Raw genomic sequence first — 27,393 nt, 5'->3', positions numbered from 1 at the left:
TAAGTTGTTCTGAATGGAGCCGAGCTTTAAACGCAGGCGCCGGACGGCTTTGGCGATCTACGTCCCGGCCTGAGGCACTATGTTCTGGGTATCCATTTTCGTCCCCATCCTCACCTTGCAGCATGCCTTGTCTCAAGCTCTCTTCAGGCTATTGTCCTTGCGATATCCGATGCCGAGAACGATAGCAACCCTTGTCAGAACAAACGGCCAAGTCGTGATAGCCGCAACCCAGTCATTCAGAGTCCAATTCGACAACACAGCCCATTTCGCCCAGCCGCCAACAGCCTGCGCCATCGAGTGCGTGTACAGTGCGTCAGACATCAAGATGGCCCAGCACAGCAACTTCCAGACCCGAACATCGTCCACGTATCTCATGACGACGGCCTCCAGGAAGACGATCACGGCCCAGCCGCCTCCGAGCTGCGTGTAGATAAAGTTCGTGGCAGTGTCGATGGAGGCGACATTCTCGCGAGTGAGGGCCTTGACGTAGTCTTCTGGTTTCACCAAGACCATCACGACGCCACCGAAGGCGAAGAGTGATTCCACGTTTGTCAGGAGAAATCGATAGATGGATGGCAGAACTGCCGAGGCTTTGGTGATGGGTGTGGCTTGTGACATAATGTGGCAGTGCTGCGCCTCACGTCTCGAACTTGTCTCGTCGTCGTGTATCGGCCTCGCCTGCGTACGTGCGTGAAGAATGCTTGGTTCAGCTAGAGATGGGTTCGACCTCGAGACTTCAGCTGTCGTGTCGTGGCTTAGGACGATGCGCTCTTGGGTGTGGAAGAAGGAGGTTTCGATTGGGAGCCGTCAGCATCCGGGAAGACATTGCTGCGACCGTGCGCCGCTGAATCCTGTCATGTCGCTCGGTAAGATACGAGATCCAGCATCACGTTTCTTGCTCGAGTGACGAACACTTCTCTCATAAGGACACAAGGCATCATTCGAGTGCCTGAGAACTATCGGTCAATTCTTGCCAATGCAGTGGAAGGGCTGCAAGGCCAGTACCAGAAACCAGCGTCGCCCGGCAACGCCGACACCTCCGTTCAACGTCACCCGTTCGCGCAACCGCTCTCTACAAGTCTCAACACACCGTATCATCTACGTAGGCCGTCGCCGCCATAGCCCATACAGATACACTCTCGATAGCAGTACCTTCGAGCTAAAGATTGCGACTCAAGGGCATCGCACCAGGAAGAGCTGAATATCATGTCCCTGGCCGAGGCCATCATCAATAGTGCTGTGATGCACGAATACTCCATCATGCGACCTAGTTCCCAATATCGAGGCTGTCTCAAAGCAGCATCTCTGTAGGTTCTTGATCAGAATGCCTTGATGATGGGGAATGCAACGAAGCATCAAGAGACCTCTGACTTTGCGTTTGCCATGCGTAGATGCCCCGTTTCTTACGGTCCTATATGGCCGTTGCGATCGTTGCGTTGTCCTGGCGAGGTAGAATGAGTGATACTATGCCATGCGTTCTCACGTCGGTATAACATTGTGTCAACATCTACGACAAACATCGAGTGTATTACTGACAACAGAAACACGACCGAGTGTCACCATCGAAACTATCACGGGCTGCTCAAATCGAAGAAGTGCAGCATTTGACATTGCAGCTGAATTTGCACGAGGGAAGTTTTCAAGCACCTGACAGCGAAGTGAATGAACATCAGACGACATCAATTGAAGCAAGGCGAGTCACCCTCCCATCACACAGCTGATCATTGACTACCTTACCATCTAGGCACATACCAGACATTTCCAGGTCATCGCAACACACAGACTATCAGATCTGGCTCTGCAGAACGATACACAAGATGAGACTAACACTAGTGACCGCACTTACGCTGTACCATACACTACAAAGCACATTCGCCAAGCCTGTTCCTAGCAAGATCGAAGCAGTCTCCGTTTGGAACAAGCCCGCATCCCAATGGTTTGACATGCTGACCCCGTTCGGGCTGAAGGAAGGTAAAGATGATTCGAAGAAATCAGACAAGGGCGACAAGAAGAAAAAGAAGAAAGAATCAAAGGATGCCAAACCTGTCGAGTACCATTGGTACACAGGCGATGGCACTGTTGCCGCTGGCTGGCCAGATGAAGATGACTGGAAGAGTTTCGATGATCTGTAAGTGGTGTCCACTATACTGATAATCGTGACGCGGCAACATGCCCACAAACCCAACGATCATTAACCACAATCGTAGATGGGACATCAACTCCGCAGCCTACATCTCCCTAACCCCCAACACTCCCGACGAAACCTCCGACCTCCACGCCTCTATCCTCTCCGTCTCCTCCTCCACCGGCGTCGACGCCCGCTTCATCCTCGCCACCATAATCCAAGAATCCAACGGCAACGTCCGCGTCGGCACAACAGCAATGGCAAACGCCAACCCAGGCCTCATGCAATCCTACGGACCCCTCTGTTCTGGAACCTGCAAAGACATCCCCACCACAACCCATTGTCCATCTTCCATGATCGAACAAATGATCAAAGACGGCACAGCTTCGAATTCCGCGGGAATGGGTTTGCAGGATTTGATTGCGAAGAGTGGAGTCGATGATGTGAGTAAGTATTACAAGGCGACGAGAATGTATAACTCGGGACCGAATAGTATTCCAGAGGATGGGGATTTGAGTGCGGAGAGTGGGGCTGCGACGAGGACTTATGCTTCGGATGTGGCGAATCGGTTGGTGGGGTGGGTGGCCAATGGGACGGAGGGGCAGAAGGTGTGGTAGAGATGGGGTGTAGAATGGTTGATTGAAGAGGAGATGAGATGAGAGGTGGCCGGTGTCGTGTGATGAGTGATGATGGGAGTGGTTAATGGTGGTGGGCATGGAGTGTATGGGAATAGTGGCTTTTGCGAGGAGTTTCTGGAGTTAATGGACGATTACGTTCTGGGACACGACTTTCGGGGATTTTTGAACGACGGCTTTTACGACGATGATGCACCAGCATACGACGAAAACGACAGTGAATGAGGTCCAAGATGGCCACGAATCATGACTTGTACGAAATAACATAATTTGACTAATGTGGAGAATGGGGGGGGGGGGGGGGGGGGGGGGGGGGGGGCGGGACACTGAGGCGTACGATGGCATCAAATATATAATCATAATACCAGACACGGCATGCTTGAGAGAATGAACGGATCAGCTCATCGTCAATTTATGATCCACGCTAAGTACAGTGCAAACAGAGTCCCGAACTCCTCGCTTATGTTGTTGCGTACGAATCTACGCTTTAAGCTTTACCGGCATGCAAAGCTCCAAATTGCACGAGACAAAATTCATCCTCAGCTCACCAAGTCTTCCAACCATCCAAACGCTCACAGACCTCTCCGAAAGGAACACAATCTGACTTGCACACCGTCCCTTGCTCCGGCAACTCTCCTTTGTCAAAATACTTCTTCACATGCTCCCACATACAATCTGAGGGTGGAAAGAGCGCACCATGGCCCACGGAGTCCTGCTCGAGGAACACACTGCCTTTGTATCTCTTCGCCATCTTAGCCGCGCTCTTCGCTGGAGTCGCAGGATCCAAGCGGTTGTTGACAAACAAAATGGGTACATCGTCTGCTTCAAAAGGGCCATCAAAGCGCCACTTAGTGCGTAGTGAAGACGGCCAGGACCAGCAAGCAATTTTGAAATCAGCTTGGAGACCGGCCACTTCGGAGCCGAAGCGCTCGGTCAAGTTTTGCAGGTAGTTTTGGAAAGCGGAGAATTGGTCGTAGCGATCCGAGACAGGTTCAGGACCATCGCCGCAATGGACCGAGGGTGTAGCTTCACCACCGAGGTATTGCTGTGCGAGGAGCTTGTCGCTGAAGGCATCTTTGGTAGGTATGGGCCGCTGCCAAAAGGGTACACCAGGATTCTGTTCCGTTGCCACATCATTGAGGAATTTGGCAAAGGATCTGAAGAAGAGTATGGGCTGGTAAGTGGTACTCATGAAGCCCTGAACGACGACTGATCTAGTAATTGGCGTCGCTCGGCCGTCACCTGTCGCATATGCCGGGACTTTCTCGAGCAGATCCAGCAACGCGTTGAAGCGTTTCTTGACATCCTCTGGACCTTTGTCGCTTTCACGATAGAAGGCGCAGTCATTTTTGCCGTAGAAGCAGGATTCGAAGAAGAACTCACGTATCGGTAAGTGGTCATCGATTGATCCCTCGTACCGATCGACCCAGTTGTCTGCGTCCAAGTTGGCGTCTAGGAGCATTCGGCCAACATGTTCAGGGTACATGGCGGCAAAAGTCTCGCCCAAGAAGGTCCCATAGGAGACACCATAGTACTGCAACTTCGGCTCAGGCCCCTTGGCTTTCTCGCGGAAAGGCTGTTGGTCGTCGCCGCTTGCGTTCAGCCTTCTGCTGTCGCTAGCTCTCTTATGCGACTCAACCTTCTTGACAATCTCCAGCAGATCTCTCGCCACGTATGCTGTAGAGATATGCTGCCTGATATTGTCGCCATTCGGGTACCTTCCGTTGTGCGTGGATGCACAGAGCTCACCACGAGCCCTCTCTGCAGCCCAGTTGAATTTGAGCGCATACTCACTCGAGGTCAGACCACCAACCGCCTCCTTCTGATCATACCAGACTTCCGCCTGCACGGCATCTTCAAAGCAATACGTATTCGGCTCGCTTCGGAAAATGCCTCGCGGATCAAAAGAGAGGATCTCATAACTCTTCGGGCCTTCGAGCTTTTTCTGCACCAACTCGGCGTTGTCTAGCACCCATAAAGTACCAGGACCTCCAGGTCCACCCGGATTCGTGATGATCGTCCCGCCGTGATTTGGATCTGATGTTGGGACACGAGCCGGCAGCCGGATGATGGGTAGTGATACATTGTTCGGATTTGATTCATTCCTCCAGTCCAGAGGAACAGTAAGTCTCGCACACTGGAATTTATCGCCATAACATGGCTCGTATACGAGCTCCGTCGAGCTGTTCAGACTCGACCAATCAAACCTAGCTTCCTTCGAGGCAGAAGTGATATTTGAAGGACTCCCAAGGTTCCAGTATAACGGCGTTATTGCTTGCACTGGATTGATGTAGGTGCACAGGAACAAAAGTCCTACTCCTAGGAATGTCATACTGTTGCATCAGTGAAAGAAGAGAAAGCTACTGTGAAGCTCAAGTGTGAAGGTTGGTCACAAGATAAGAAGTCGTGCGGTGGCCGCCGAGCCTGCCGATCTTTTCTGCCTTACAGCACCCATGTTGCCTCAGATTGCGAAGGTTTACTGCTCCCACGGTCGTCGCGTGACTGACAACTCGTCAATATGAACATGGGAGATGCTCGAGGATATGCAGTTGTTGCTGTGCAGTCGATGGAAGGGAGGGTCTTTCGCGTGAGTAATCGTTATCTGATTGATCCGACTACCAGTTTCTGTGCAACTGCAGTTTTGAGACAAGCGCTGCAAAGCATCAAGCTAAACCTAAAATGCTTTAGCGTTTCCTGTGTTACCAAACTCTCTTCATGTCTCTTGCTGTCAATATCAACCATCATCCCAGATTTCGCACACGGTTTGCGTGAGCAGCATGACTATCCTCGAGAGATTACTCATCATTGTCAATGCAAGCTTGCGATTGACGTGTTGACCGAATGAGTCCGGAGCAAATTGTGACCAAAGTAAATGCATTCGCACATCACAATGCAGCGTGATACTTTGAGAGCTCGCCCTTCGAGTGTTGGGATCGAGCCATTCATCATGCAGTACATCTGTTCCAGAGTAGACAAAGATTTGAAGAGACCCTGAGAGTAGTCGTGATTGAAAGAGTTGGGATAATGTACAGCTATCTACCTTTCCACTTTAGTCTACCACTTCGAGCATCCTCTTCATCCTCCGAGGTGCTTCACTGCTTCTCTTCAACATCAGTCTCTTCAAGTGGCTTGTTCAAGCCAACTCTCTCCAGCGTCGAGATGATTTCGTGAGTACCCGACCCAGTGACTTTACTAACTGAGTTCTTCCTGTCCGTATCGACTACCAGTCTGATCAGATCTGGCCGCATGTAATGTCCCCCGAAGTCATTCAAAGCTTTGCTTAGATGTGTCTCATCAAGGTCAATGTCCACAAACACCAGTCCTTCGAAATCTTCTGCAGGTCGCTTAATCAGACCCTGGCCGTCTGGACCGTAGATTCGTGTGTTGCCGTTGTAGATATGGTTATCTTCAGGCTCACGTCCAGGTGGGGTCTGGAGCTTGACACCCTCTGCAGAGATCATCTGGAAAGGAGCGAGAGTGAAGGAGCCAGTCTCGATGGCGTAGGCCGGAGTCACGATATCAGCATTGGCATCGCTGATGTTGGTGTAAGGGTCTGGGTACTTGAGAGTATCGGCGTGAGGGTACAGTGGCCAAGCGGCAACGTGAACTTGTTCACCGAGTGAGACGGCATAGGACTTGAGGAAGGGATTCATGTTTTCCCAGCAGTTGAGGTGGCCGATGCGACCGATCTCGGTGTCAACGACCATGGAGGTAGTATCACCGGTGCCGTCGCCGAAGACGAGACGCTCGACATGGGTTGCGCGGATCTTGCGGCGGTGATTAATGACGTTGCCGCGACGGTCGATCATGACCTGTGTTGTGTAGAGGCTGTTGAGATCCAGCTCGGAGTAGCCTAGGGAGACAAAGATATCATTCTCTTTGGCGGCCTTGCGGATACGGTGCATCTCTGGGGAGTCGGAAGCAAGACTGTTTTCGCGGTACTTCTTCAACAGAGGGAGGCTTTCCTGGTAGCTGACGCGCCACATCCTGATTGTGAAATATTCGATCAGCTTCCTTTCTTGATCGGCAGAGACCACTTGAGGACTTACCAGTATGGGTAGCCTGGGATCCAGAGCTCTGGGAAGGCGATGAGCTTGCAGCCTGCTTTGCCTGCTTCATTGATCCAATGGATAGTCTTTTGAACGGATAGCTCGAGATTGAGCCAGCCTGGCTCGGCGTTGACCGCTGCAGCCTTGTATTTCATGATTGTTGCGACCATGGTGGTGGGCGTGTTAGAGGTCTGTAGACGACGATTTGATAGAGACGATGCGAATAAATGGGTGTCTGATGCTGAGCAGGTGTTGTCGCATCTCCAGCGGTCTTATATATTGCTTGTAGACAGGCATAATGGATGTAGGAAGGAGCTGTTGCGGGAACGTACGATAGCACTTTCGTAACACTGGCCTCGGTGACCTTTACTGTTTCACCCAAATGCGGAATGTCGTTGGTCCCGTCTGCACATACAGTGGGCCAGCAGTGCTAGGAATTGCGAAAATGTTGTCGTCTGTCTAGGGCTCATGCCAAGGGGCAGCGCATGCCTGAGAGGGCGTTGCGTCTCTCTTCTCAGACCCCTGTCAGGGCTTGCTTTCGTAATGAGGAGTTGTGGAGCATGCGTATGCAAGACTGCATTTGCCACCATATTGATCGAACCATCATCGGACACATACGGGATCGTGAAGAGCAGGTGTCACACCGAGGATGCCTTGATTTGTTGATGTATTGTCACAATTTGATCCTTCCGTCCATACTAAAAGCGCCTGCTTGATTGGCGGTAAATCTGCTGAAAGATCAGAAATCCACAATGCGCTCTTGCGATGGTAGCTTCAGGCATCATAACGCTACGAGAAATCTTGCATTGCTTGTCCACCCGCTGTACTTCTATTATTTTGCTCAAATATGCGCATGTGAACGCGGGCTTCTGTGTTTGTGGCGCGTCATGGTGTCCCAGCTTGATCACGGAAACCCCGATATTGTATCCGGAAAATGACACAAGAGCAGCAGATGAGCTCTGTAGAAGCTGCTGTTCATACAAGCGTATACTGGCGCATCGCGTAGACGGTTACCGATGAATGATGTTCAGGTGAAGAAAAAGCGAAGGAAAGTCAAAGTCACATGCACGAATCTCAATTTGGCAAGTGGGTCCTCCACTTCCACTTCGCACGACCATAACTCTCCTTCACACTCACACGACATCCGCTCTGTTCACAACGACCTCAATGTCTTCCAACGTTGGCCTCAGCACGCCGCGAGGCTCAGGCACGTCAGGCTACGTGCAGCGCAACTCTGCCAATCTCCGACCACGCGACGACGTCAAACCCTACCCCACCGAAGTCGACTCGATTAAGCACCGACAACGACAGCCCGACAAGGAGATCCTTGAGCATGAGAAGAAGCGAGAGATCGAGGTAAAGGTCTTCGAACTGAGGGACAAGCTGGAAGAGGAAGGGTAGGCGCATCAAAGGCGGTAAAGAAGGACAAATGCTGATATTGTGATAGCGTCGACGAGGACGAGATCGACGACCAGTGCGATGCCCTGCGGAAGAAGCTGGAGAAGGAGCAGAATGGGAAAGGACCGAACGCCAAAGGCCTCAAGTCACATCAGGTCCATGAGCTTGCGCGCGCAAAGATCGACGAGAGCGAGAGGCTCCGAAAGGCGCTCGGCATAGGGAAGGACTATGAGGAGGGAAGTCACTGGCGCAAGCAAGAGGAGAGGAAGCTTGAGATGGAGCGTGAACGCGCAAAGGGCGAGATTGGCCGCGATCGAGACTAAGTGCACAATGGCATTGGTCTGCCAAAGTGTACATGGCACGGCGCTCCAGAACCTTTGTCCGCATCGTGTGGTTCTGCCTTGCGCGATCAACAGGTCAAGGTTGGCATTTGTTGGTCCTCTCGCTGCCATGAAATTTCACTGGAGTCGGCATGGCATCCGCCATTTGAGGCCTATCAAGATCGACGTCACCTTTGAAGTTCGCTGCTGGCGGCCCACGATGGTTTCATCAGGTTCTACTTCGAGAGCTGGCTGGCCACTCCTCTTCGAGGCTGCAGCATGATAGAAGGCGCGATCGCGCCACAAGTCATGATGCTCGTCGGTGCCGATCCAGCGACCAGCCCCACGGCTCTCACATTATTGGCATGTTCTGATGACGCGAGCAATTTTCTTCACCGAAGCGCATCAAGACACATGCTCAGGGCTCGCAGAATCAGTTTGCGAATAAAGGGCAACCAGACACCGCTTCGAGGAGCATTGTTCTCGCCATCACAGCGACGCAGCAAATTTCAAGCTACGCGGAAATGCAGTGCTACTTTACACAATACTGCTTTAGTGGCACCTCAGAAACTTGATTATAATTACGGGGACTCGCTGCTCGTATCGTGACAAAAAAACCTGCGATTCAAGGACGTGACAGACCAGACGAGATCTTTTCTTTGCGGCTCGCGTATGCCACGATGCGTTTGAGACAAGCGATGGCATCAGCGACCATCTCCCAAGTCTCGTCCAGCGGGACGGCGCTCAACGAACTGACGTATGTCACGCGCACAACCACAGCCACTGTCATTCAGCCTCCTCCCCCAGGACTCAGCTGGTTCTGGACCACGCATGAGGGCCGAAGTACAATCATATGGGTGCACAAGAGCACATCTTCGTGGCTCACTGGACCAATCACTATCTCCAGCAGTCCAACGACATCTACAGAGACATCAGCAAATGCCACGTACCTTCCAGGCATCGACGCAGGCCCCGAGTCTACAAGTACGTCTGCTCCTACTACGCCTACGAGGAAGTCTGCTACCCAGGCTGTCGTGATCTCCCTGAGCACAACGATTCCTGTTTTGTTGGGAGCTTTCTGCGCCTGGTTCATGTACAGACGCAGAAGCAAGAAGAGGCCGATTATGAAGACAGAGGACTCCGAGAATGATGAATGCGCAGCCGTTGAAACGGACGGTGCAGTAGTCAGCGAGTTATCCGATGTGAAAGATCCACGAGAGGTGGAGGACACGGGTATTTCGGAAATGCATGTGCCTCCTGTCGAGCTTGAGGGTGATGCACCAGCTCAGGTGCTCAGATCGGATCATGAGCTTTCCGAGGGAGTGAACTGGTTTCGCGAGACAGTAGGTGCCGTTCTGAGTACGAAGTGAAGATGGAGGCGGGGCGCCCTAGTGCCGCACATGCATTAGCGCGACTGCATTCTCAGGTTTGCCACATCCGCTGCTCACAACGAGTTTCTTCTTGACACCTTCAAAACATTAGCGCCTGATCACACAACTCCTCGCGCACGATGGCCGCATCACCAGATAAGCCACCGTCTGCAGACAAGCCCCCGACAATGCCGTCTGCTTTCCTCATTCCGGAGCTGCTTGAAAACATCATCATGCACCTGCCGCTACGCGACATTCTGCTCTGTCAGCGCGTAGGCACCCAATTTCGCAACCTGGTTCAAGGCTCCAGCACCATCAAGAAGACTCTGTTTCTGGAACCGGCGACGAGCGATATGGCGGAGCTCTGCTTCGGAGTTCCATCAAATTTCAGGAACACGATTGTTAAGCACGTTCGGATAGAACATTGGAAGACCTCGACAAAGGGCGAGATCGTCTGGCCGCTCTTGAACCCGTTCCTGGTGTCGTGGGTCGAACAGCTTGTCCTCAAGCTTAAACATTTGCTGACGTGCCGCTACAGACAATTCGAGACGGAGAAACGCGCCTGGAAGTTCGCGGCTCTCGATGTATTAGCATCTCCCCCCTTCGACGCCGAAGTTAGGCCCTTGATGAAGCTTGATAGCTCCTTCTTCGATTCGCATGAGTCACGCGCCGCAGACACGGAGGACTCTGGCGCCTCGACTGCACCGCAGCTGACAGCCAAGAGCCTGCCGCCAATGCTAATCACTCACCCGCCTTCCAGAAGTCTAACGGCGTGGGAGCGGCCAGATAATATTGTGGAGGATACAGCAGATGAGTATTCACGGGTGGGTGTACGATTTGATGCTTTACTCAAAGCTGCAAGCACCGAAAGGACCGCTGTCGAGAGAATCTTTCTCCCGAGGGGAACGGACCTAGCTGGTGCTTACCATTGGCGTGTCCTTCCGGAGAGCGCGCTTGACCGCGTCACTGGATGGGAGATGCTCGCTGTACTGAACAAGACGGATCCGAAAGACATGAGAGAAGAGATTGATCGCATCATCAAAGCTCTGAAGAAGTGGGACTATGTTGTCGATGGAAAATCAGACGCAGATGGACAGACGGAAACGTTCGCCTGGGAGGTGGAAGATGTGGAGCAGGACAGCCTTTTCGAGACGGTCACTGTGGGCTCTGGTCCTTGGTAGAGACTGCGCGAGGACAATTTGTGCTGCAGAGAGACCTCCACGAGTACGCAAAGAATGGGATCGTGCCGCAGATAAAGCGTTGGACGGGGGGACCGGAAGAAGGCAGGCTTCGCATGAAGATTCAAAGAATGAAGCATGAGAGCCTCTTTGTAACGACGGTCTTAACGCGAAGACAGAGACTTGTTCGCATAAGATAGTGAGTACCGTTCTGCACACGAAGTGAAGTGAAGCGCGCTAGCAGCTGAATTGCATTAGCTAGCGCGACTGCGCGGTTCAATTTCTCGCGTTCTCTGTCAACAACAAACACGTTACCAACAACATCCACCCCTCTCGACTTACCACCGAGACCGACCGCTCGCGATGGCAATGCCGCCTCCTTCAGGCAAGCCGCCGCTGCCAAAGCCATCGCCGCTCAAGATACCAGAGCTGCTCGAAGAAGTCATCATGCACCTCCCATTGCGCGACATCCTGCTCTGCCAGCGTGTCGACACTCACTTCCGTGACGTCGTGCAGGGCTCAAGCAACATCAAGAAGGTGCTGTTTCTGGAGCCGGCTACCGACAAGGACGTCGTATACCACGAGACTGTCTGGGCTGGTGCGGAATGGAAGCGTTGCGAAGACGGCGAAGTTGTGCGCCCGCTCATGAATCCGTTCCTCATGTCGTAAGTGCAGCTATCTGTTATCGCATTGTAACCGCTGACGTGCCCCATCAGGATCTTTGCAACCGAAAAGCGCTTCTGGGAATGGGCACCTTTCGACACGAAAATTCGTCGCTCTTACATGGGCGTGAACTGCGGAGAGGATCCTCAAGACTTCTCTAACCTCAGTCTCCCTGGTACTAGTACTCATTTCAGAGTAAGCAAATCCAGGGTTGCAAAGGCTGCGAAGATGTACACGACACAGGCGCTGCAGGTCTACAGCAACTGCTACGCGCAGATGCTCCTCACCCATCCACCATGCAAAGAACTCGGCGCAAAGGCCTGGGAGGATGGATTCGCTGCCGTTGAGACTCCTGCTCTGCTCGAAGGTCCGGGGCTTGGTGTCCGCTTCGGTGCTCTTCGCGAATTTGCAGGTGCTTTGTTGAGTAGGCAACTACTCACATGCAGCCCTGCAAAGCCGCTCGTCTCCCTGCAAGTGACACTCGCCGGATTTCCGTTGTGGCGCGTCTGCCCGGAGAGCGTGCTTGACCACGTCACCGGCTGGGAAATGCTCGCGGTGATGAACAACCCACACTCCATGGACGACCAGATCGACCACATCATCACAGCACGCAAGACATGGGATCACGTTGCAGACGGGTCCTCGCACGGAGACAACGAGCCAAAGGAGGCGTTTGCTTGGGAACTGGAAACTGTGGAGCAGGAGAGCCCTTTTGAGACGGTCATGGTGGGTTCTGGCCCATGGTAGGACCTACGCATGGAGAGTCACGATTGGCACTTCGAAAAGTGGAACAGCACTTGGGAAGACGCAAGCAAGACTGCCAGCATGGACGGAGGCAATTTGGCGGGAGAAAGCATTGAAGTAGTCCAGCATGCAAAAGCCTGGCATACACGAAGACCCGCTGGTCTTCCACAGCTGAGCAGCTAAGTAATCGCCTGATGAAAGGCAACAGTGGCGTAGTTCTGCATCAGCACGCTTTGCGTAGGGCAAAGAAGAAAAGCGAACATTCAGCTACGAGAAACTTCTTACTACACTCTACTTCAACAAACATCGAGCGTGACGATATTCACGACATGAGACCTCAATCCCTATACCAAAAAGCCCATCAAACAAAATCCGAAAGACAATATATCTTATGCCATTCACATCAACAGAATTGCTTCCTCGCATGTGCTCATCCATTCATCTTCGCACGCAACAGCCGAGAGGCTGGAAACATCACATCAACAGCCGTTCACCTTCATCAGTACACTTTCACTCCATTCTCCGACTCTCCCATCCTACCAAATATTCATAATCCCCCCAAAGGGACTGCCCATTGCCATACCCATGAGCTCCGCCCCTCCACCAAACCGCTCTGGCGCAGCAAGAACCCCGAAAGGCCCCATACCCGCGAAGTGTGCGATGCGACCGTTGTTGATGTTTCCGTTTCCATGTATGTCTTGATGGTAACGTATAGCTCTTCTGTGGTGACGATTTCTCCCTCTTCCATACAAGTATGCATACATGTCACGGTCGTACATGCCACGATTGTAGCCGTTCTGCCACATCATCATGGGGTAGTTATAGCCGCCGTAGCCACCGCCATAGCCGCCATTCGACCAGTAGGTCATGTATTCTTCGTCGTAGGGGCCGCCGAACAATTGGAAGTTTGTGGCACTCCAGGGATTGATGAGGTGGTGGGCCATTGCGGCGTTGCCTTGGTCTTTGGGACAGGCAAGCTCAAACTTTTTGCGACTCGGTGTGGCGAGTGGGACTGATGATCCTGTGACGTACAATCGCTTGTATTGTGTCTTGAAAGTATTAGATGCGTGATGCGTTACTGTTTGATTAAGGAGCGAACTGAGAGTCGGAGTCGAGAAACTAAGGGAGAAAGACGCTGTAGGAACCCGGGGCATGCTCCTTTTATGCGCTCATGTCACGAACGCCTTGCGGGCGGGATTGCCTTCGTGCTGTGTGCCACGACTGACGGGGATGCAGGTCGGCCGTGGGGTGGAGGCAGGTCAGTAGGACGCCTGCACGGAACTGGTCACTGTGCTACTGAGGGCCGGCGTTCCCCTCCACTTCACCAAACTGGACTACACGTGTCGGCATTTGACGAGTCATGATCGGATCGCTGTGCGTGCGCCAACGGATGCGGCAGCTGGTATCGGTGCAATACAATGGGATTAATTGCGGTGATGTACAAACCCGAACCGGTCAGTGTGGCTGTTGCTGGCGTAAGGCGAGCGTGCCCGATGGAGTGCGATTGGGGCTACTCAACAGTGATCCGCACTGGGCATCCTAGTTTGCTGCATTGAGAAGAAAATTTTACTGTTGCCACACCTCATGTGCACAGCGGATCCGGCATGCGTGCGCCATGACTGGAGCATGACCACTTTGCATTGCCACGGTGAGCACCTAAACGCCTCGGCCGGTCAAGATTCCGTCTTGCATGGGTGATTGTTTGCTACATTGGGGCGAAGTGACTGCACGTATCCGTACGACCCTGTCGGTCATTGCCAAAGAGCGAGCTCGGTCGAAGGGGCTGTGCGTTCGGTGCGGCCTCTCATACATGACGGGAGCAGACAGAGTGGCCTCTGTTGTATCCCACACCCGCTCTCCAATCGTTTTGCATGGCTCTTCGGGCCACGCGCGTACGCGTCTGGTAAAGAACAGCCGATCCGCCGACGAAGGCACAAGGCAGTGGTTGCACAATGTGGCGAGTCTTCCCAATCTTGCTCATGCGGTAAGCTGTACGCCGCTTGTAGACGTGGCTGGACCAAAACAGCCAAGCCATATGAGCGATCGCGGATCTGACTGATCAAGCACAACACTTTCCCACACCAAACCCCCACATGATCGCGAATCACTTGGACGCCTTTTCCTGAGCCCTGTCTGAACAGAAAAGTTGCACTTTAGATGTTTCACGGGTCGTCATCGTCTCTCAGCCCAACAACACGACGCTCAGCAAGTTCGATGATCCTCTCGTTGAGGATGTCGCGCTGGAATCGTTGCGCGACCTTGCTGGCGGCCTCCAGCATCTTGCCAGTGCGGTCCTTCATGAGTGAGGCGATCTCGAGCGCCTTCATGCCACGTTCCTCACCCTCTCGGCACTCCGATGCGAGGAGCTGCAGCAAAACTTTGTCAACCTCTCGCTCCATGACGCCGACCTCTGTCTTTTGTTTGGAGGTCGCGTTTGTGTTCTCGACCAAGTCTTGGATCAGAGATAGTTGAAGCGAACTGCGAACGTATTGCTCTTCGAAGCCTCGCACGAGGGCCACTTCCTTGTCTTCCTCACTATCAGCAGCGACATGCGACGATACGGGTACTCTGAACTCGAAATCGGACAACAGTGGTCGTGGAAAGTAGGGATACTGTTCACCGCCCTTCAGGATGATGCAATGGAATCGATCGCCAGCGACAGCGACCGGCCAATAGCTCTCTTCTTTCTTCCCATCGGCCAGACGATCCATGGTCCTAGTATCGAGAAGGGGAACCCACTTCGCTTGTCCTGGCCTCCGCCAGTGCTGCAAAACGAGTAGAACGCCGTCGCTGTCGTAAGCGCAGGGATCTCCTCTATCGCTGAAGAAGATGCTCTTGAGCTCTGCGCCTTCGGGCAATGCGAGTATGTCTTCACTCTGGAAAGTCTCATCCCGCTTGATGTTCTCAATCGTATAGAGCAGACGAGTCGTGCCATCGCCACCAACAGGCCCATTGCCGACAGTCATCACATAGTCCCGCCAGCTTGCACAGGTGACGGCTGGAGTGGACTTCTGACGATAGACCTTCATCGGCAAACCGAACAAGCTGTACACACGGACGAGGCCAGCGGATGTAGTCGCGACCACACAAGTGTCGCTGAGGGACAACGATGTCACTTCCTCGCCCGGCGGCAACTGTGTCCGCCAGTCCACGCGAGCCGTCCAGGTCTCGTGTGGTCGATAGTATACGACAGCTGGGTGATCTCGTGCAGGCGGACACGAGAACAGCGAACCCTTCTCGTTGAGACAAGCCTTGTCGTACCGATATGGATCTGTAAAGTGAAAGTCTCGATGCTCTTCGCGATCGTAGAACTCGACAGTTACAGTATGATGCGTCTCTTGGTCCACTGTCCAGACAAATCCAGTAAGGTTCAGACACAAATAACGTCGATTACCTTTCCACGGTGTGCTGCCTGGCTGGAACGACTCGTGTATCTGCGGCTGCCAGGCACCATATGCTGCTTGACGCTTCGCTTGTGGCTGTTTGATCGAGTCCGCTGCACGCTTGCCGTACCGGTTTGGTTCTTCGGCATATCCAGCTCCATCGTCGTCCTCGATGAAATTGTCTTCACCGTCCATGGACATTGCGTCCGGGTCGAGAAGCAAGTCCAACTCATCTCCTTCGGCTCCTCGCCTGTGGTCGTTGGCCTTCGCGCCGTTCGAGATAGGCCTCCGTGCATTGCCAGAGACTTCGCCCAGAGGGTCGTTGCTGAGCGGAGCCGATTGCATGCCGACTTTGAGCAGGTATCTATGTGACTCTGGCACAAAGTCTTCGCGAATGAAGAGTTCGCCATTGCTGTTAGTGTAGGAAAGCACGTTGTCTTTGGGGTGGAATTGCACATCCAGAATGACATCGCGAACATCGTTGTACGTTTTGAGGATCCGTTGAGATCTGGTATCCCACAGCACGAGGTTCTTGTCAAGATCTGCTGAGATGAGAAGTGCACCGTTTTTCGACCAGGCTGTTGCTGTGATTGCGGCTTTGTGCCCACCGCTGAAGGCTTTCTGCCGTGACCAGTCGCTGCGAGAGACCACTTGCAGATCTAGGCGTTGAATTAGCGCTGCAGACGAGGGTTGAAAGGGAAGACTTGCCTCTTGTGGGTGTAGGTACAACCCATGCTCTACCATCAGGATGCCATGCAACCCGAATGTTAGCCTCAGAATCTGAACGCTCCATTCCGATCATGTTATCCACTCGCTTCACAAGTTGCGGCTGCTCCGAGCTCAAGGAGTACATGTAGATCATGCCATCGGTGCATGAAGCTGCGAGTGTGGTCCCACTGACATCAAATGAAATTTGTTTGACAGGTCGTAAGTGGTCACGAAGTACCATGATGTTGGTCATGTCGCTGGTATTGACAATCTTAACATCGTGCTCGCTGCGCAAAGGTCAGTGCCGGTGATCACGACCATCTGTGCCGAACTCACTCGCTAGCAACGGCAACCCATTGACCATCGGGACTGAGTGCAAGATCTCGTACAGGTGCAGTGCAACGCACGAGGACTTCATCCATTCTTTTGGTGATCAGATTGTACTTGGTCACTTCGCCTGTCTCGGCTCCAATGATAAAAAAGTCATTGGAGGCGACCACGGCCAAGTGATTCTCGGTGGTGACATCAATGATCGCAGGCTCATCGTCTGAGCCATGATCGAAGATTCGTACAGCTCCATTGAGGCCCGCTGTGATGAGTTGCTTCCCGTTTGGCGTATAGCTGAAGAAGGTCGGCCCTGGGGCGTCTACGGTATGTCTTAGCAATGCATCTGAAGTCGCAGTTGTCACACTCACGGGCTGGTCTTCCTCGCAGTGCCGCCATATTGTCTTGTTGTCGCGATGTGCAGGAAATCTGGAAGGGAGGTCTGGCTGAAGACGCGACACGCGTGGCAGGCGCGTCGAAAGTGGCGGCCACTCCCGCGTCGCGCAACCGCTGAACTCATTGGCGCCAAACACCGCACAACAAACACTTACCGCCGGACAACGACGATTTGCGACAGTCTCTTCAACGGTCAGTGTTAACGTCGCGGCGACTTCTTGTTTTTCATCTGACAATCAAGCAGCTGCTGCAGCACTACATCCACAACCAACAACCACGAACAACCCCGCAAAGATGAGCGCTCAGGACGCAACCAAGGCTGAGGAGGGCGCCGACACTCAGATGGACACTGGCTCTTTTGACAAGGGCAAGGGCAAGGCCGCCGCCATGAACGAGGCCATGGACGAGGACGACTCGGAGAACAGCGAGGAAGAGGTGAGTTTGCGACTGGACGACTTGATCTGACGATGAAGCTAATTCGAGTGCAGGGCGAGGGTGAGTGCGGTATCTCCAGCGACACGAATCGACCCGACAACTAACCACTGCGAACAGGCGAGCCAGAGGACGTCGATGAGGACAACATGGAGGAGATCGATCAGGACAACATCGTTGCAAGCCGCACTCGCGGCAAGAACATCGACTACGCCGAGGCCGCAAAGGAGCTGCCTGAGGAGGAGGATGAGGATGACGACGAGGACTTCCAGGACGACGACGCCATGGAGGAATGAAGAGTCCTCCACTCCACACCTCAATCTCTACACATCTTGCGAACCACGTCGCAGTCGCGGTAGGGTGCGCACATGCCACTGGGTGCCAACCAGAGTCAGATCTAACTGCCATCCAGTGTGCGACACACGTCTTGCATATCGGAGCTCAGCAGAATTGCATAGCTCTTGACGAGTATTCCGACTGTGCAAAAATAACATGAGCATTGCGAGAGGGTCCAGCAGGACTCTAGACTCGCCCACGAGTACAGCATCGCATAGCAAAACGAAAAGTCATCATCTGAAATGATCTTCGCTCCTCTCTCCCATCATTTGCTCGATTTTCTTGCCATGTCGTGTTCTGCAGAGCCAGCTGATCTCCCCACCTGTCACTCGAGTGAAAGAAAGTCAGGTGTAGGCAGTACGTCGGGATTTCGCGAGCTGGTCGACTAGTCTCGACGATCGACCCTGGGCGGCGCTCTCATGTGAAAGGCAAGCTCCTGTAGGTCGGTTCGTCGCACCTCGCCCATTTCTGCTTCCCGTGGCCTCCATCCTGCATAATTGTACGAAACGACTTGCGACTAGAGTGTATTTGACATGTGTCCGACATCGGGCGGAGGGGCAAATTTTCCTGCGGTCGCGAATCGTGGTCTCTGTCTGGCTCGCGTTGCTGTTCCGTATCCTCCCGATCTCCGCGTTCACTCGAACCAGCAGTTCCCGCCGAGCATTTTGCCGTTGCTGTCAGCTCGACGGATGGACGACCAGGGAAGATGATCGGCCCTCGCTGGCGTCGAAAGTACGAGACATGATGCATTTATGTGTGTCAATACATTGGGAGAGGTCCCCGCCGTCATGATGACTTGCGGTGATGCGGCGAAAGGGGGGTGTGTGCAGAATTGTGGTGGGAGCAGATCCATATGCAGGTCGCATGTGGTTTATGTTCAAGCATTTCCTATATCGAGCCTTTCATGTGGCAGCGATAAGGTGGCCAGGTCCGAGTGACAGGTGCGAATTACTCCACGGAAAAAGGCGAGGGGGCATTTCCGGCCAATGGGCATGGGAGGGAATAAGCTAGGGCGAGAGAAGCTCAGCGCTCGCGGCGCGATATGCAAGGCAATCTCACGGCACTTGCACCCGCTGAAGTCATTGTGCTCGCAGCGAGATTCAGTTGGCAAATGAGAACTCGGGCCTGCGCTGCGACAGGCGCGAAGGTGGCCGTCAAGCGTGCAGAGGCGACTTGGGAGGGTGTGGGCGAGGACCACTAAGGCCGTGGCATGCAGGTTGAAGCTGCGAGGCTAAATGCTAGCTCGTCGCTGGCCAGGCTGGGGAAGGCCAGGGTAGCACAGGACAATTATTTTCCAGAGCTGTCTGTATGGCCGAGCCTACGTGGAGTCGGTCAGCAGTCTCCACGTCGCCTCTCACGTCGCGGAAATGATGTGCACGCAGCGCAGCACACCATGCGACGGCGACCCAAGCACGCGGGTGGCAGTGGTCAAGATGAAGAGGGCGAGTCAGGGAGGCCGTCTGGAGAAATTGGGAGTTCGGTAGATGGCCGAGGTGGGATGTGAGTGTCATCCATTGAGAGAGGCGTAGCGTGGTCATATTCGTTGAGCAGACGGCTTCTCGCTGCACCCAGCGCAGCGCAGTAGTTAGTCGGCCAGCAGCACAGCAGCCACCGTCCGAGCCGAGCAAGCATTTGCTGTCCAGCGGCCAGCAGGCGTTGCCCTGAGCAGCAGCGACAGCGGCTGCTTGGAGGAGGTGGAGACGGTATAATTGCAGTTAGGCGCATTTCACTCGATCCCCACTGCACAACGGCTTGGTTGTAGAGAAAAGCCACGGTGCCCGCGCGCAATCACTGTCTTTCTCTCGTTACCGCTCCCTCTCCTCCCTCTCCGGCACACTGTACTCGCACCGCACACCCTGCTGCCGCTCCCTCACCGCACTTCTGACGGGTAAGTCACTTGAAACGCCGCGAGGACTGCTGCCTGCCTCCCTCCGCCATCGTTGGTCGTCCATTGCCTGTCTGCGCGCCTTGCCACGAGCCCGGAAAGTGTTATTGCTTTGCCACGTGCACCCGTCTGCGACTCGCGATCTGCCTTGCTCCCCCACGAAAGGCTACATTCCGGCTGCGCATCGCTCGATACCTTATCGGTCGCGAATCAGCGAAACTCTGCTGCTTTCTTCTTTCCCCAAACCGAAAGCCGCCGAGTGCAGAGCAACACAGTCGTCGACATCATCTCTCCGCAGATCCCGTTTCACCAAGAACCGCTGCACCACGACTTGGCTCTACCTGCCTCCAGCGCGAGCTTTACTTTCTGCACCTACCCTGGCCGATCCCGCATCTCGACCGCTTCCGCTGCTGAAATTCCACCTGCTCCCCTCCGCTTCTGCCCGGACTCCCGTCAACGTGAAAGAAAGCACATTCACCCATCTGGCCATTATTGTCACGAGTGGTGGCGTTCTCTACATACCTTCTCATTCAGCACTAACTCCTCTTCCCACCAAATAGCGCTGCACACACGCCCTCACACTTCACACCACCCGATAGCAGACGCGAGCTCTGTACACTGCCGATCCGCAACGAGCGACACCAACCCCATCCTCGAACCATTCGGCATTACGCCGATAGAATGGGTCGAGTCTCCTTCGCCGACGATGTAAAGCCACCAGCCGACGACCACGAGATTGAAGAAGAGCCCGTCAATGTCTATCCTTACCAGAACACGCCCGAGAATAAGTCATGGGCTGGTGCGCTGCCATTGAAGCAGGGTCTTTACGACCCAGAGCTTGAGAAGGATGCTTGCGGTGTCGGTTTCGCTGCCCACATCAAGGGCAAGCCGAGCCACAAAATCGTCACAGATGGTGAGCATTGAGATCGAAGAAATAGCATGTGGCGACAATAGGCTAACGAGTGGCAGCACGCAACCTGCTCTGCAACATGACCCATCGAGGTGCGGTGGGTTCAGATGCACGAGACGGTGATGGCGCTGGCGTCATGACTTCCATCCCACACAAGTTTTTCGTCAAAAACTTTGAGCGAGAGCAGGGTTTCCAGCTACCAGAGCTTGGCAAATACGCCGTGGGCAACGTTTTCTTCAAGCCTGAAGAGGAGGCATTGAAGGAGACGCTCGCACAATTCGAAGACATTGCAGACCAACTCGACCTGCGGGTGCTTGGGTGGCGAGAGGTGCCAAAGGACAGCACACTCCTCGGCCCAGCAGCCAGCTCGCGAGAGCCGATCATTCTGCAGCCTTTCGTTGTCTCCAAGTCAGTCTACGGCACAGGGAAGGAAGTTCCAGCCGACTTCAACGAGAAGTACGACGAGCAGGTGTTCGAGAGACAGCTGTACGTGCTCCGAAAGCGTGCAACCCACATTATTGGTCTGCACAACTGGTTCTACATTTGCTCTCTGAGCAACAAGAACATTGTCTACAAGGGACAGCTTTCGCCAGTTCAGGTCTACGACTACTACCATGATCTGGTCAACGTCGATTACGAGGGTCACTTTGCATTGGTGCACTCTCGATTCTCGACCAACACATTCCCATCTTGGGACAGAGCCCAGCCACTCCGATGGGCAGCACACAACGGAGAAATCAACACGCTTCGAGGCAACAAGAACTGGATGCGTGCTCGCGAGGGTGTGCTCAAGTCCGAGTGGTTCGGCGATGATCTGGAATCGCTCTACCCAATTATCGAGGATGGCGGCTCTGATTCTGCTGCTTTTGACAACGTTCTCGAGCTGCTTACGATCAACGGCGTCCTCTCTCTGCCAGAAGCCGTGATGCTGATGGTGCCCGAGGCATGGCAGGGCAACGAGACCATTGATGGTGCGAAGCAAGCCTTCTACGAGTGGGCAGCATGCATGATGGAGCCTTGGGACGGTCCAGCCCTCTTCACATTCTCGGATGGCCGCTACTGCGGTGCCAACCTTGACCGAAATGGTCTGCGTCCTTGCAGATACTACGTTCTCGATGATGATCGCATCATTTGCGCATCTGAAGTTGGCACCATCACCATTGATCCATCTACCGTCGTCCAAAAGGGCAGACTGCAGCCAGGACGCATGCTTTTGGTCGATACGCAGGCAGGCAGAATCATCGACGATGCTGAGCTCAAGGAGACTGTGTCATCTCGCCAGGACTTCAGATCTTGGCTCGACGCACAGCTGCTTGTTCTGCCAGACATCTACAAGAAGCTGTTGGACAACGGCACAGACCTGTCCTTCAAGCTCACAGACACCACAGTCAATGATGACCCAAGACTGAAAGCATTTGGCTACTCTTTGGAGCAAGTGTCTCTTCTTCTTGCTCCCATGGCTGCAGACTCCAAGGAAGCTCTTGGATCCATGGGTAACGACGCACCTTTGGCATGCTTGGCACAGCAGCCACGTCTGCTCTACGAATACTTCCGTCAGCTGTTCGCGCAGGTCACGAACCCACCTATCGATCCAATTCGTGAGGCGGTCGTCATGTCGTTGGGCTCCTACGTTGGTCCACAAGGCAACTTGCTCGAAATCAACAAGGAGCAGTGCCACCGACTCTACCTTCCATCGCCAATGCTCTCGGTTGAGGAGTTCAACGCACTCAACCAGATCCCGTCTGTGCACCCAGACTGGAGCGTGGCCACCATCGACATCACCTTCCCCAAGAAGGAGGGCATTGCTGGTTACTACGAAGCTCTCGACCGCATCTGCGAGGCTGCAGGCGAGGCCATCGAGAACGGTGACAAGATCATTGTTCTCTCTGACCGCAAGACTTCTACCGACCGCGTTCCTGTGTCTGCACTTCTCGCCACCGGTATGGTCCACCACCACTTGGTCCGCAACCGATGGCGTGCTCAGGCTGCGCTCGTTGTCGAGACTGCTGAGGCTCGTGAGGTGCACCACATGTGTGTCCTCGTTGGTTATGGCGCTGACGCGGTCTGCCCATACCTCGCCATTGAGTGCATTCTGAAGCTTGATCGCGAGGGTCTGATTCGCAAGAAGATTAGCCCAGAGAAGCTCATTGACAACTACAAGCACTCTTGCGACGGTGGTATCCTGAAGGTCATGTCCAAGATGGGTATCTCGACCCTCCAGTCCTACAAGGGCGCACAGATTTTCGAGGCTCTTGGTATCGATGACTCTGTCGTCGACCGCTGCTTCACTGGAACTGCCACTCGTATCAAGGGTATGACTTTCGAGCTCATTGCTCAGGACGCCTTCGCTCTTCACGAGAAGGGTTACCCATCCCGTGACATTCGCGAGATTCCAGGTCTTGCTGAGACCGGAGAGTACCACTGGCGTGACGGTGGTGAGCCACACGTCAACGACCCAGTCTCGATCGCGAACATCCAGGATGCTGTCCGCAACAAGAACGACAAGTCCTACGAGGCATACTCCCGATCGGAGTACGAGCAGATCAAGAACTGCACACTTCGTGGACTGCTCGACTTCGACTTCGAGGCTACTACTCCCATCCCAATCGAGCAGGTCGAACCATGGACTGAGATTGTGCGCCGCTTCGTCACTGGTGCCATGTCGTACGGTTCCATCTCCATGGAGTCTCACTCCACCCTCGCTGTCGCCATGAACAGACTTGGCGGCAAGTCCAACACCGGTGAAGGTGGTGAAGACCCAGAGCGAAGTTTGCCAATGGAGAACGGCGACACCATGAGATCTGCCATCAAGCAGATTGCTTCTGGACGTTTCGGTGTCACCAGCAACTACCTTGCCGATGCTGATGAGCTTCAAATCAAGATGGCTCAAGGAGCCAAGCCTGGTGAAGGTGGTGAGCTTCCTGGACACAAGGTCTCGGGCCCCATCGCCAAGACTCGTCACTCCACTCCAGGTGTCGGTCTCATCTCTCCTCCACCTCACCACGACATTTACTCCATCGAGGATTTGAAGCAGTTGATCTATGACTTGAAGTGCTCCAATCCTCGATCACGAGTTTCTGTCAAGCTTGTCTCCGAGACTGGTGTCGGTATCGTGGCGTCTGGTGTCGCCAAGGCCAAGGCTGACCACATTCTGATTTCTGGACACGACGGAGGTACCGGAGCCTCACGATGGACTGGTATCAAGTATGCCGGTCTGCCATGGGAGTTGGGTCTCGCCGAGACTCACCAGACCTTGGTCCTCAACGACCTTCGTGGTCGTGTCATTGTGCAGACTGATGGTCAACTCCGTACTGGCCGTGATGTCGCACTCGCCTGTTTGCTCGGTGCTGAGGAGTTTGGCTTCGCTACAACTCCTCTTATCGCCATGGGCTGCATTATGATGAGAAAATGCCACTTGAACACCTGCCCGGTCGGTATCGCCACTCAGGATCCTGAGCTCAGGAAGAAATTCAAGGGTACGCCCGAGCATGTGATCAACTTTTTCTACTACGTCTCGAACGAATTGCGTGCAGTCATGGCCAAACTTGGATTCCGCACGGTCAACGAGATGGTCGGCCACACAGAGATGCTCAAGGTTCGCGAGGACCTTCGCAATGCAAAGACTGAGAACATCGATCTCAGCTTGATCTTGACTCCAGCCCACACCTTGCGATCTGGTGTTGCTACCTACAACGTCCGCAAGCAGGACCACAAGCTTCACACTCGCTTGGACAACAAGCTCATCTCCGAGTCCGAGCTGGCTCTCGAGAAGGGTCTGCCATGCCGCATTGAGTGCGACATTGTCAACACTGATCGTGCACTTGGCGCAACTCTGTCTTACCAGATCAGCAAGCGCTACGGCGAGAAGGGTCTGCCAAACGACACGATCCACGTCAACATCCGTGGCTCGGCTGGTCAGTCTTTTGGTGCTTACCTTGCACCAGGTGTGACACTCGAGCTCGAGGGAGACTCCAACGACTATGTCGGAAAGGGTCTGTCTGGTGGTCGCCTGATCGTGTACCCATCCCGCACGTCGGTCTTCAAGGCGGAAGAGAACGTCATCATCGGTAACGTTTGCTTGTACGGTGCCACTGCCGGTACTTGCTTCTTCCGCGGTGTTGCTGCTGAGCGTTTCGCTGTCCGCAACTCTGGTGTCACTGCCGTCGTCGAGGGTGTTGGTGATCACGGTTGCGAGTACATGACTGGTGGTCGCATTGTCGTTCTCGGCAGCACTGGTCGCAACTTTGCTGCTGGTATGTCCGGAGGTATTGCCTACGTTCTCGACCTGCACAAGGACTTCGAGGGTAAGGTCAACCAGGAGATGGTTGAGCTCTCTGGTCTCGAGGACCCACATGAGATTGCCTTCCTGCGCGGTCTCATTGAGGATCACCACCACTACACTGGCTCCGAGCTGGCTGCCCGTATCCTGCTCGACTTCAACCGTGCTCTGCCACACTTTGTCAAGGTCCTCCCAACCGACTACAAGCGTGTTATGGAAGAGGAGGCACAGAAGAAGGCTGCTGCCGCAAAAGCAGAGTACCCTCTGCCAATTCTCCCAGGCAATGCCGTGCGCAACCTCCACGAGACCTCCCGTGAGCACGAACACGCCGCTGAGAAGAAGAAGGCCAGCCTTGGCGATCTCGAGGAGAGTGTGTCTGACGCCGCCCGCGAGAAGAAGCGATCGCTCGTTCTCGACAAGACCAAGGGCTTCATGAAGTACCAACGCCGTGCAGAGAAGTACCGACCTGCAAAGACGAGGACTCGCGATTGGGCTGAGCTCAGCAGCCGTCTCAACGAGGATGAGCTCAAGTACCAGACTGCCCGATGCATGGACTGTGGTGTGCCATTCTGCCAGTCTGACACTGGTTGCCCAATCTCCAACATTATTCCAAAGTGGAATGAATTGGTGTTCCAAGGTATGTTGCTTCCCTTTATTATTGACCGTGCAAGGCGCGCAGGCGAGAAAATCTTGTACTGACATTGTGCGCAGGTCAATGGAAGGACGCCTTGAACAGGCTGCTCATGACCAACAACTTCCCAGAGTTCACAGGTCGTGTCTGCCCAGCTCCTTGCGAGGGTGCTTGCGTTCTCGGCATCAACGAGGACCCAGTTGGCATCAAGTCCGTCGAGTGCGCCATCATCGATCGTGGTTTCGAGATGGGCTGGATGGTGCCAACACCACCAAAGATCCGCACCGGCAAGAAGGTTGCCATCATTGGATCTGGTCCAGCCGGTCTTGCTTGCGCCGATCAACTCAACAAGGCCGGTCACTCGGTCACCGTCTATGAGCGCTCTGACCGCGTCGGTGGTCTGCTCATGTACGGTATCCCTAATATGAAGCTCGACAAGAACGTTGTCCAGCGCCGTGTCGACTTCATGGCTGCTGAGGGTATTGAGTTCAAAACTGGTATCTTCGTTGGCGAGGGCGACGTCACTATGGGCTCTCTGCGCAAGGAGAACGACGCCGTGGTCATGGCCACTGGCTCGACTCTTGCTCGTGACCTCAAGATTCCAGGCCGCGACCTCAACGGCATACACTTTGCCATGCAATTCTTGCACAAGAACACCAAGTCGCTCCTCGACTCTGAGCTTGCCGACGACGCCTACATTTCGGCCAAGGGCAAGAACGTCATTGTCATCGGAGGTGGTGACACTGGTAACGACTGCATTGGTACCTCCGTCCGTCACGGTGCCAAGTCGGTCATCAACTTTGAGCTTCTGCCACAGCCACCAGCCCAACGTGCCAACGATAACCCATGGCCACAATGGCCCCGTATCTACCGTGTCGACTACGGTCACACCGAGGTCAAGACCCACATGGGCCGTGACCCACGTGAGTTCTGCATCATGTCCAAGGACTTCGTCGATGACGGTAGCGGAAACGTCAAGGGTGTCAACATCAAGCGTCTGGAGTGGACCAAGAACTCCAGCGGTGGTTGGGACATGAAGGAGATCCCGGGCAGCGAGGAGTTCTTCCCAGCTGAGCTCATCCTCATCTCCATGGGTTTCTTGTCCCCAGAAGACAAGGTCTTCGAGGGCCAGATCGAGCTCGACGGCCGCAAGAACATCAAGACCCCTCCAGGACACTACACCACCAACATTGATGGTGTCTTTGCCGCTGGTGATTGCCGACGTGGTCAATCTCTCATCGTCTGGGGCATCAACGAGGGCCGCATGTGCGCACGCGACGTCGACTCTTACCTCACTGGTGTTGGCACCATGCTTCCAGTCACTGGTGGTATCGTCAAGCGACCACCATACGAGCTCCTCTCCAAGCAACAGGACGCACCAAAGGAGCTCATCACTGCTGCCGCATAAATCAGCAGTACAGCAGACTGATACAAGTTTACTTTTCAGCATTGTCGATTTTCCCGCACATACGGAGCGGTTTTCAGGTCTTACTCCGCCCCTACAGATACCCTTTTGAAAGCGTTACGAGAAATCATAGAGGAAAATTGGCATGGGCTTTGGCATCATGGGGCGGACATCCGCCATAGATGCCCTATGCATTAATCCGAGAGCACGTGTGTGTACGAT

At 54.0% G+C, this 27,393-nt stretch overlaps 13 protein-coding genes across 13 annotated transcripts; 8 read left to right on the top strand and 5 right to left on the bottom strand.

Annotated features, from left to right (window-relative positions):
- Positions 1 to 132: 132 nt before the first annotated feature.
- RHO25_005507 (uncharacterized protein) lies at positions 133 to 618 on the bottom strand (the record flags this gene model as incomplete). The annotated part of the gene is made up of 1 exon (XM_065602655.1): positions 133 to 618. One exon carries the CDS (start codon positions 616 to 618, stop codon positions 133 to 135), a length of 486 nt encoding a protein of 161 aa, XP_065458727.1.
- Positions 619 to 856: 238 nt separating this feature from the next.
- On the top strand, positions 857 to 1,122 carry RHO25_005506 (uncharacterized protein; the record flags this gene model as incomplete). Its single annotated transcript, XM_065602654.1, has 2 exons — positions 857 to 866; positions 935 to 1,122. The coding sequence occupies 2 exons, from the start codon at positions 857 to 859 to the stop codon at positions 1,120 to 1,122; spliced, it is 198 nt and encodes a 65-aa protein (XP_065458726.1).
- A 695-nt stretch (positions 1,123 to 1,817) lies between these two features.
- Positions 1,818 to 2,742, top strand: RHO25_005505 (uncharacterized protein; the record flags this gene model as incomplete). Its single annotated transcript, XM_023596406.1, has 2 exons — positions 1,818 to 2,128; positions 2,208 to 2,742. 2 exons carry the CDS (start codon positions 1,818 to 1,820, stop codon positions 2,740 to 2,742), a joined length of 846 nt encoding a protein of 281 aa, XP_023457267.1.
- Positions 2,743 to 3,304: 562 nt separating this feature from the next.
- Positions 3,305 to 5,092, bottom strand: RHO25_005504 (uncharacterized protein; the record flags this gene model as incomplete). Its single annotated transcript, XM_023596405.2, has 1 exon — positions 3,305 to 5,092. The coding sequence occupies one exon, from the start codon at positions 5,090 to 5,092 to the stop codon at positions 3,305 to 3,307; it is 1,788 nt and encodes a 595-aa protein (XP_023457268.1).
- Positions 5,093 to 5,852: 760 nt separating this feature from the next.
- RHO25_005503 (uncharacterized protein) lies at positions 5,853 to 6,979 on the bottom strand (the record flags this gene model as incomplete). The annotated part of the gene is made up of 2 exons (XM_023596404.2): positions 5,853 to 6,747; positions 6,810 to 6,979. The coding sequence occupies 2 exons, from the start codon at positions 6,977 to 6,979 to the stop codon at positions 5,853 to 5,855; spliced, it is 1,065 nt and encodes a 354-aa protein (XP_023457269.1).
- Positions 6,980 to 7,976: 997 nt separating this feature from the next.
- On the top strand, positions 7,977 to 8,530 carry CWC21 (RNA-splicing factor; the record flags this gene model as incomplete). The annotated part of the gene is made up of 2 exons (XM_023596403.1): positions 7,977 to 8,206; positions 8,257 to 8,530. 2 exons carry the CDS (start codon positions 7,977 to 7,979, stop codon positions 8,528 to 8,530), a joined length of 504 nt encoding a protein of 167 aa, XP_023457270.1.
- Positions 8,531 to 9,207: 677 nt separating this feature from the next.
- RHO25_005501 (uncharacterized protein) lies at positions 9,208 to 9,897 on the top strand (the record flags this gene model as incomplete). The annotated part of the gene is made up of 1 exon (XM_023596402.1): positions 9,208 to 9,897. One exon carries the CDS (start codon positions 9,208 to 9,210, stop codon positions 9,895 to 9,897), a length of 690 nt encoding a protein of 229 aa, XP_023457035.1.
- A 140-nt stretch (positions 9,898 to 10,037) lies between these two features.
- RHO25_005500 (uncharacterized protein) lies at positions 10,038 to 11,078 on the top strand (the record flags this gene model as incomplete). Its single annotated transcript, XM_023596401.1, has 2 exons — positions 10,038 to 10,381; positions 10,436 to 11,078. The coding sequence occupies 2 exons, from the start codon at positions 10,038 to 10,040 to the stop codon at positions 11,076 to 11,078; spliced, it is 987 nt and encodes a 328-aa protein (XP_023457036.1).
- Positions 11,079 to 11,438: 360 nt separating this feature from the next.
- Positions 11,439 to 12,485, top strand: RHO25_005499 (uncharacterized protein; the record flags this gene model as incomplete). The annotated part of the gene is made up of 2 exons (XM_023596400.2): positions 11,439 to 11,740; positions 11,792 to 12,485. The coding sequence occupies 2 exons, from the start codon at positions 11,439 to 11,441 to the stop codon at positions 12,483 to 12,485; spliced, it is 996 nt and encodes a 331-aa protein (XP_023457029.1).
- Positions 12,486 to 13,018: 533 nt separating this feature from the next.
- On the bottom strand, positions 13,019 to 13,636 carry RHO25_005498 (uncharacterized protein; the record flags this gene model as incomplete). The annotated part of the gene is made up of 1 exon (XM_065602653.1): positions 13,019 to 13,636. The coding sequence occupies one exon, from the start codon at positions 13,634 to 13,636 to the stop codon at positions 13,019 to 13,021; it is 618 nt and encodes a 205-aa protein (XP_065458725.1).
- Positions 13,637 to 14,644: 1,008 nt separating this feature from the next.
- Positions 14,645 to 17,296, bottom strand: RHO25_005497 (uncharacterized protein; the record flags this gene model as incomplete). The annotated part of the gene is made up of 4 exons (XM_023596399.2): positions 14,645 to 16,524; positions 16,574 to 16,860; positions 16,910 to 17,219; positions 17,269 to 17,296. The coding sequence occupies 4 exons, from the start codon at positions 17,294 to 17,296 to the stop codon at positions 14,645 to 14,647; spliced, it is 2,505 nt and encodes an 834-aa protein (XP_023457030.1).
- Positions 17,297 to 17,587: 291 nt separating this feature from the next.
- RHO25_005496 (uncharacterized protein) lies at positions 17,588 to 18,021 on the top strand (the record flags this gene model as incomplete). Its single annotated transcript, XM_065602652.1, has 3 exons — positions 17,588 to 17,728; positions 17,782 to 17,788; positions 17,846 to 18,021. 3 exons carry the CDS (start codon positions 17,588 to 17,590, stop codon positions 18,019 to 18,021), a joined length of 324 nt encoding a protein of 107 aa, XP_065458724.1.
- Positions 18,022 to 20,627: 2,606 nt separating this feature from the next.
- GLT1 (glutamate synthase [NADH]) lies at positions 20,628 to 27,174 on the top strand (the record flags this gene model as incomplete). The annotated part of the gene is made up of 3 exons (XM_023596397.2): positions 20,628 to 20,859; positions 20,916 to 25,772; positions 25,847 to 27,174. 3 exons carry the CDS (start codon positions 20,628 to 20,630, stop codon positions 27,172 to 27,174), a joined length of 6,417 nt encoding a protein of 2,138 aa, XP_023457028.2.
- Between the last annotated feature and the right edge of the window lie 219 nt (positions 27,175 to 27,393).

The sequence above is a fragment of the Cercospora beticola genome, chromosome 3 (assembly GCF_033473495.1).
Source record: "Cercospora beticola chromosome 3, complete sequence".
Lineage (NCBI taxonomy): Eukaryota > Fungi > Ascomycota > Dothideomycetes > Mycosphaerellales > Mycosphaerellaceae > Cercospora > Cercospora beticola.
The sequence above is the reverse complement of the archived record's forward strand: the minus strand, read 5'-3'. Positions and strand labels throughout refer to the sequence as shown.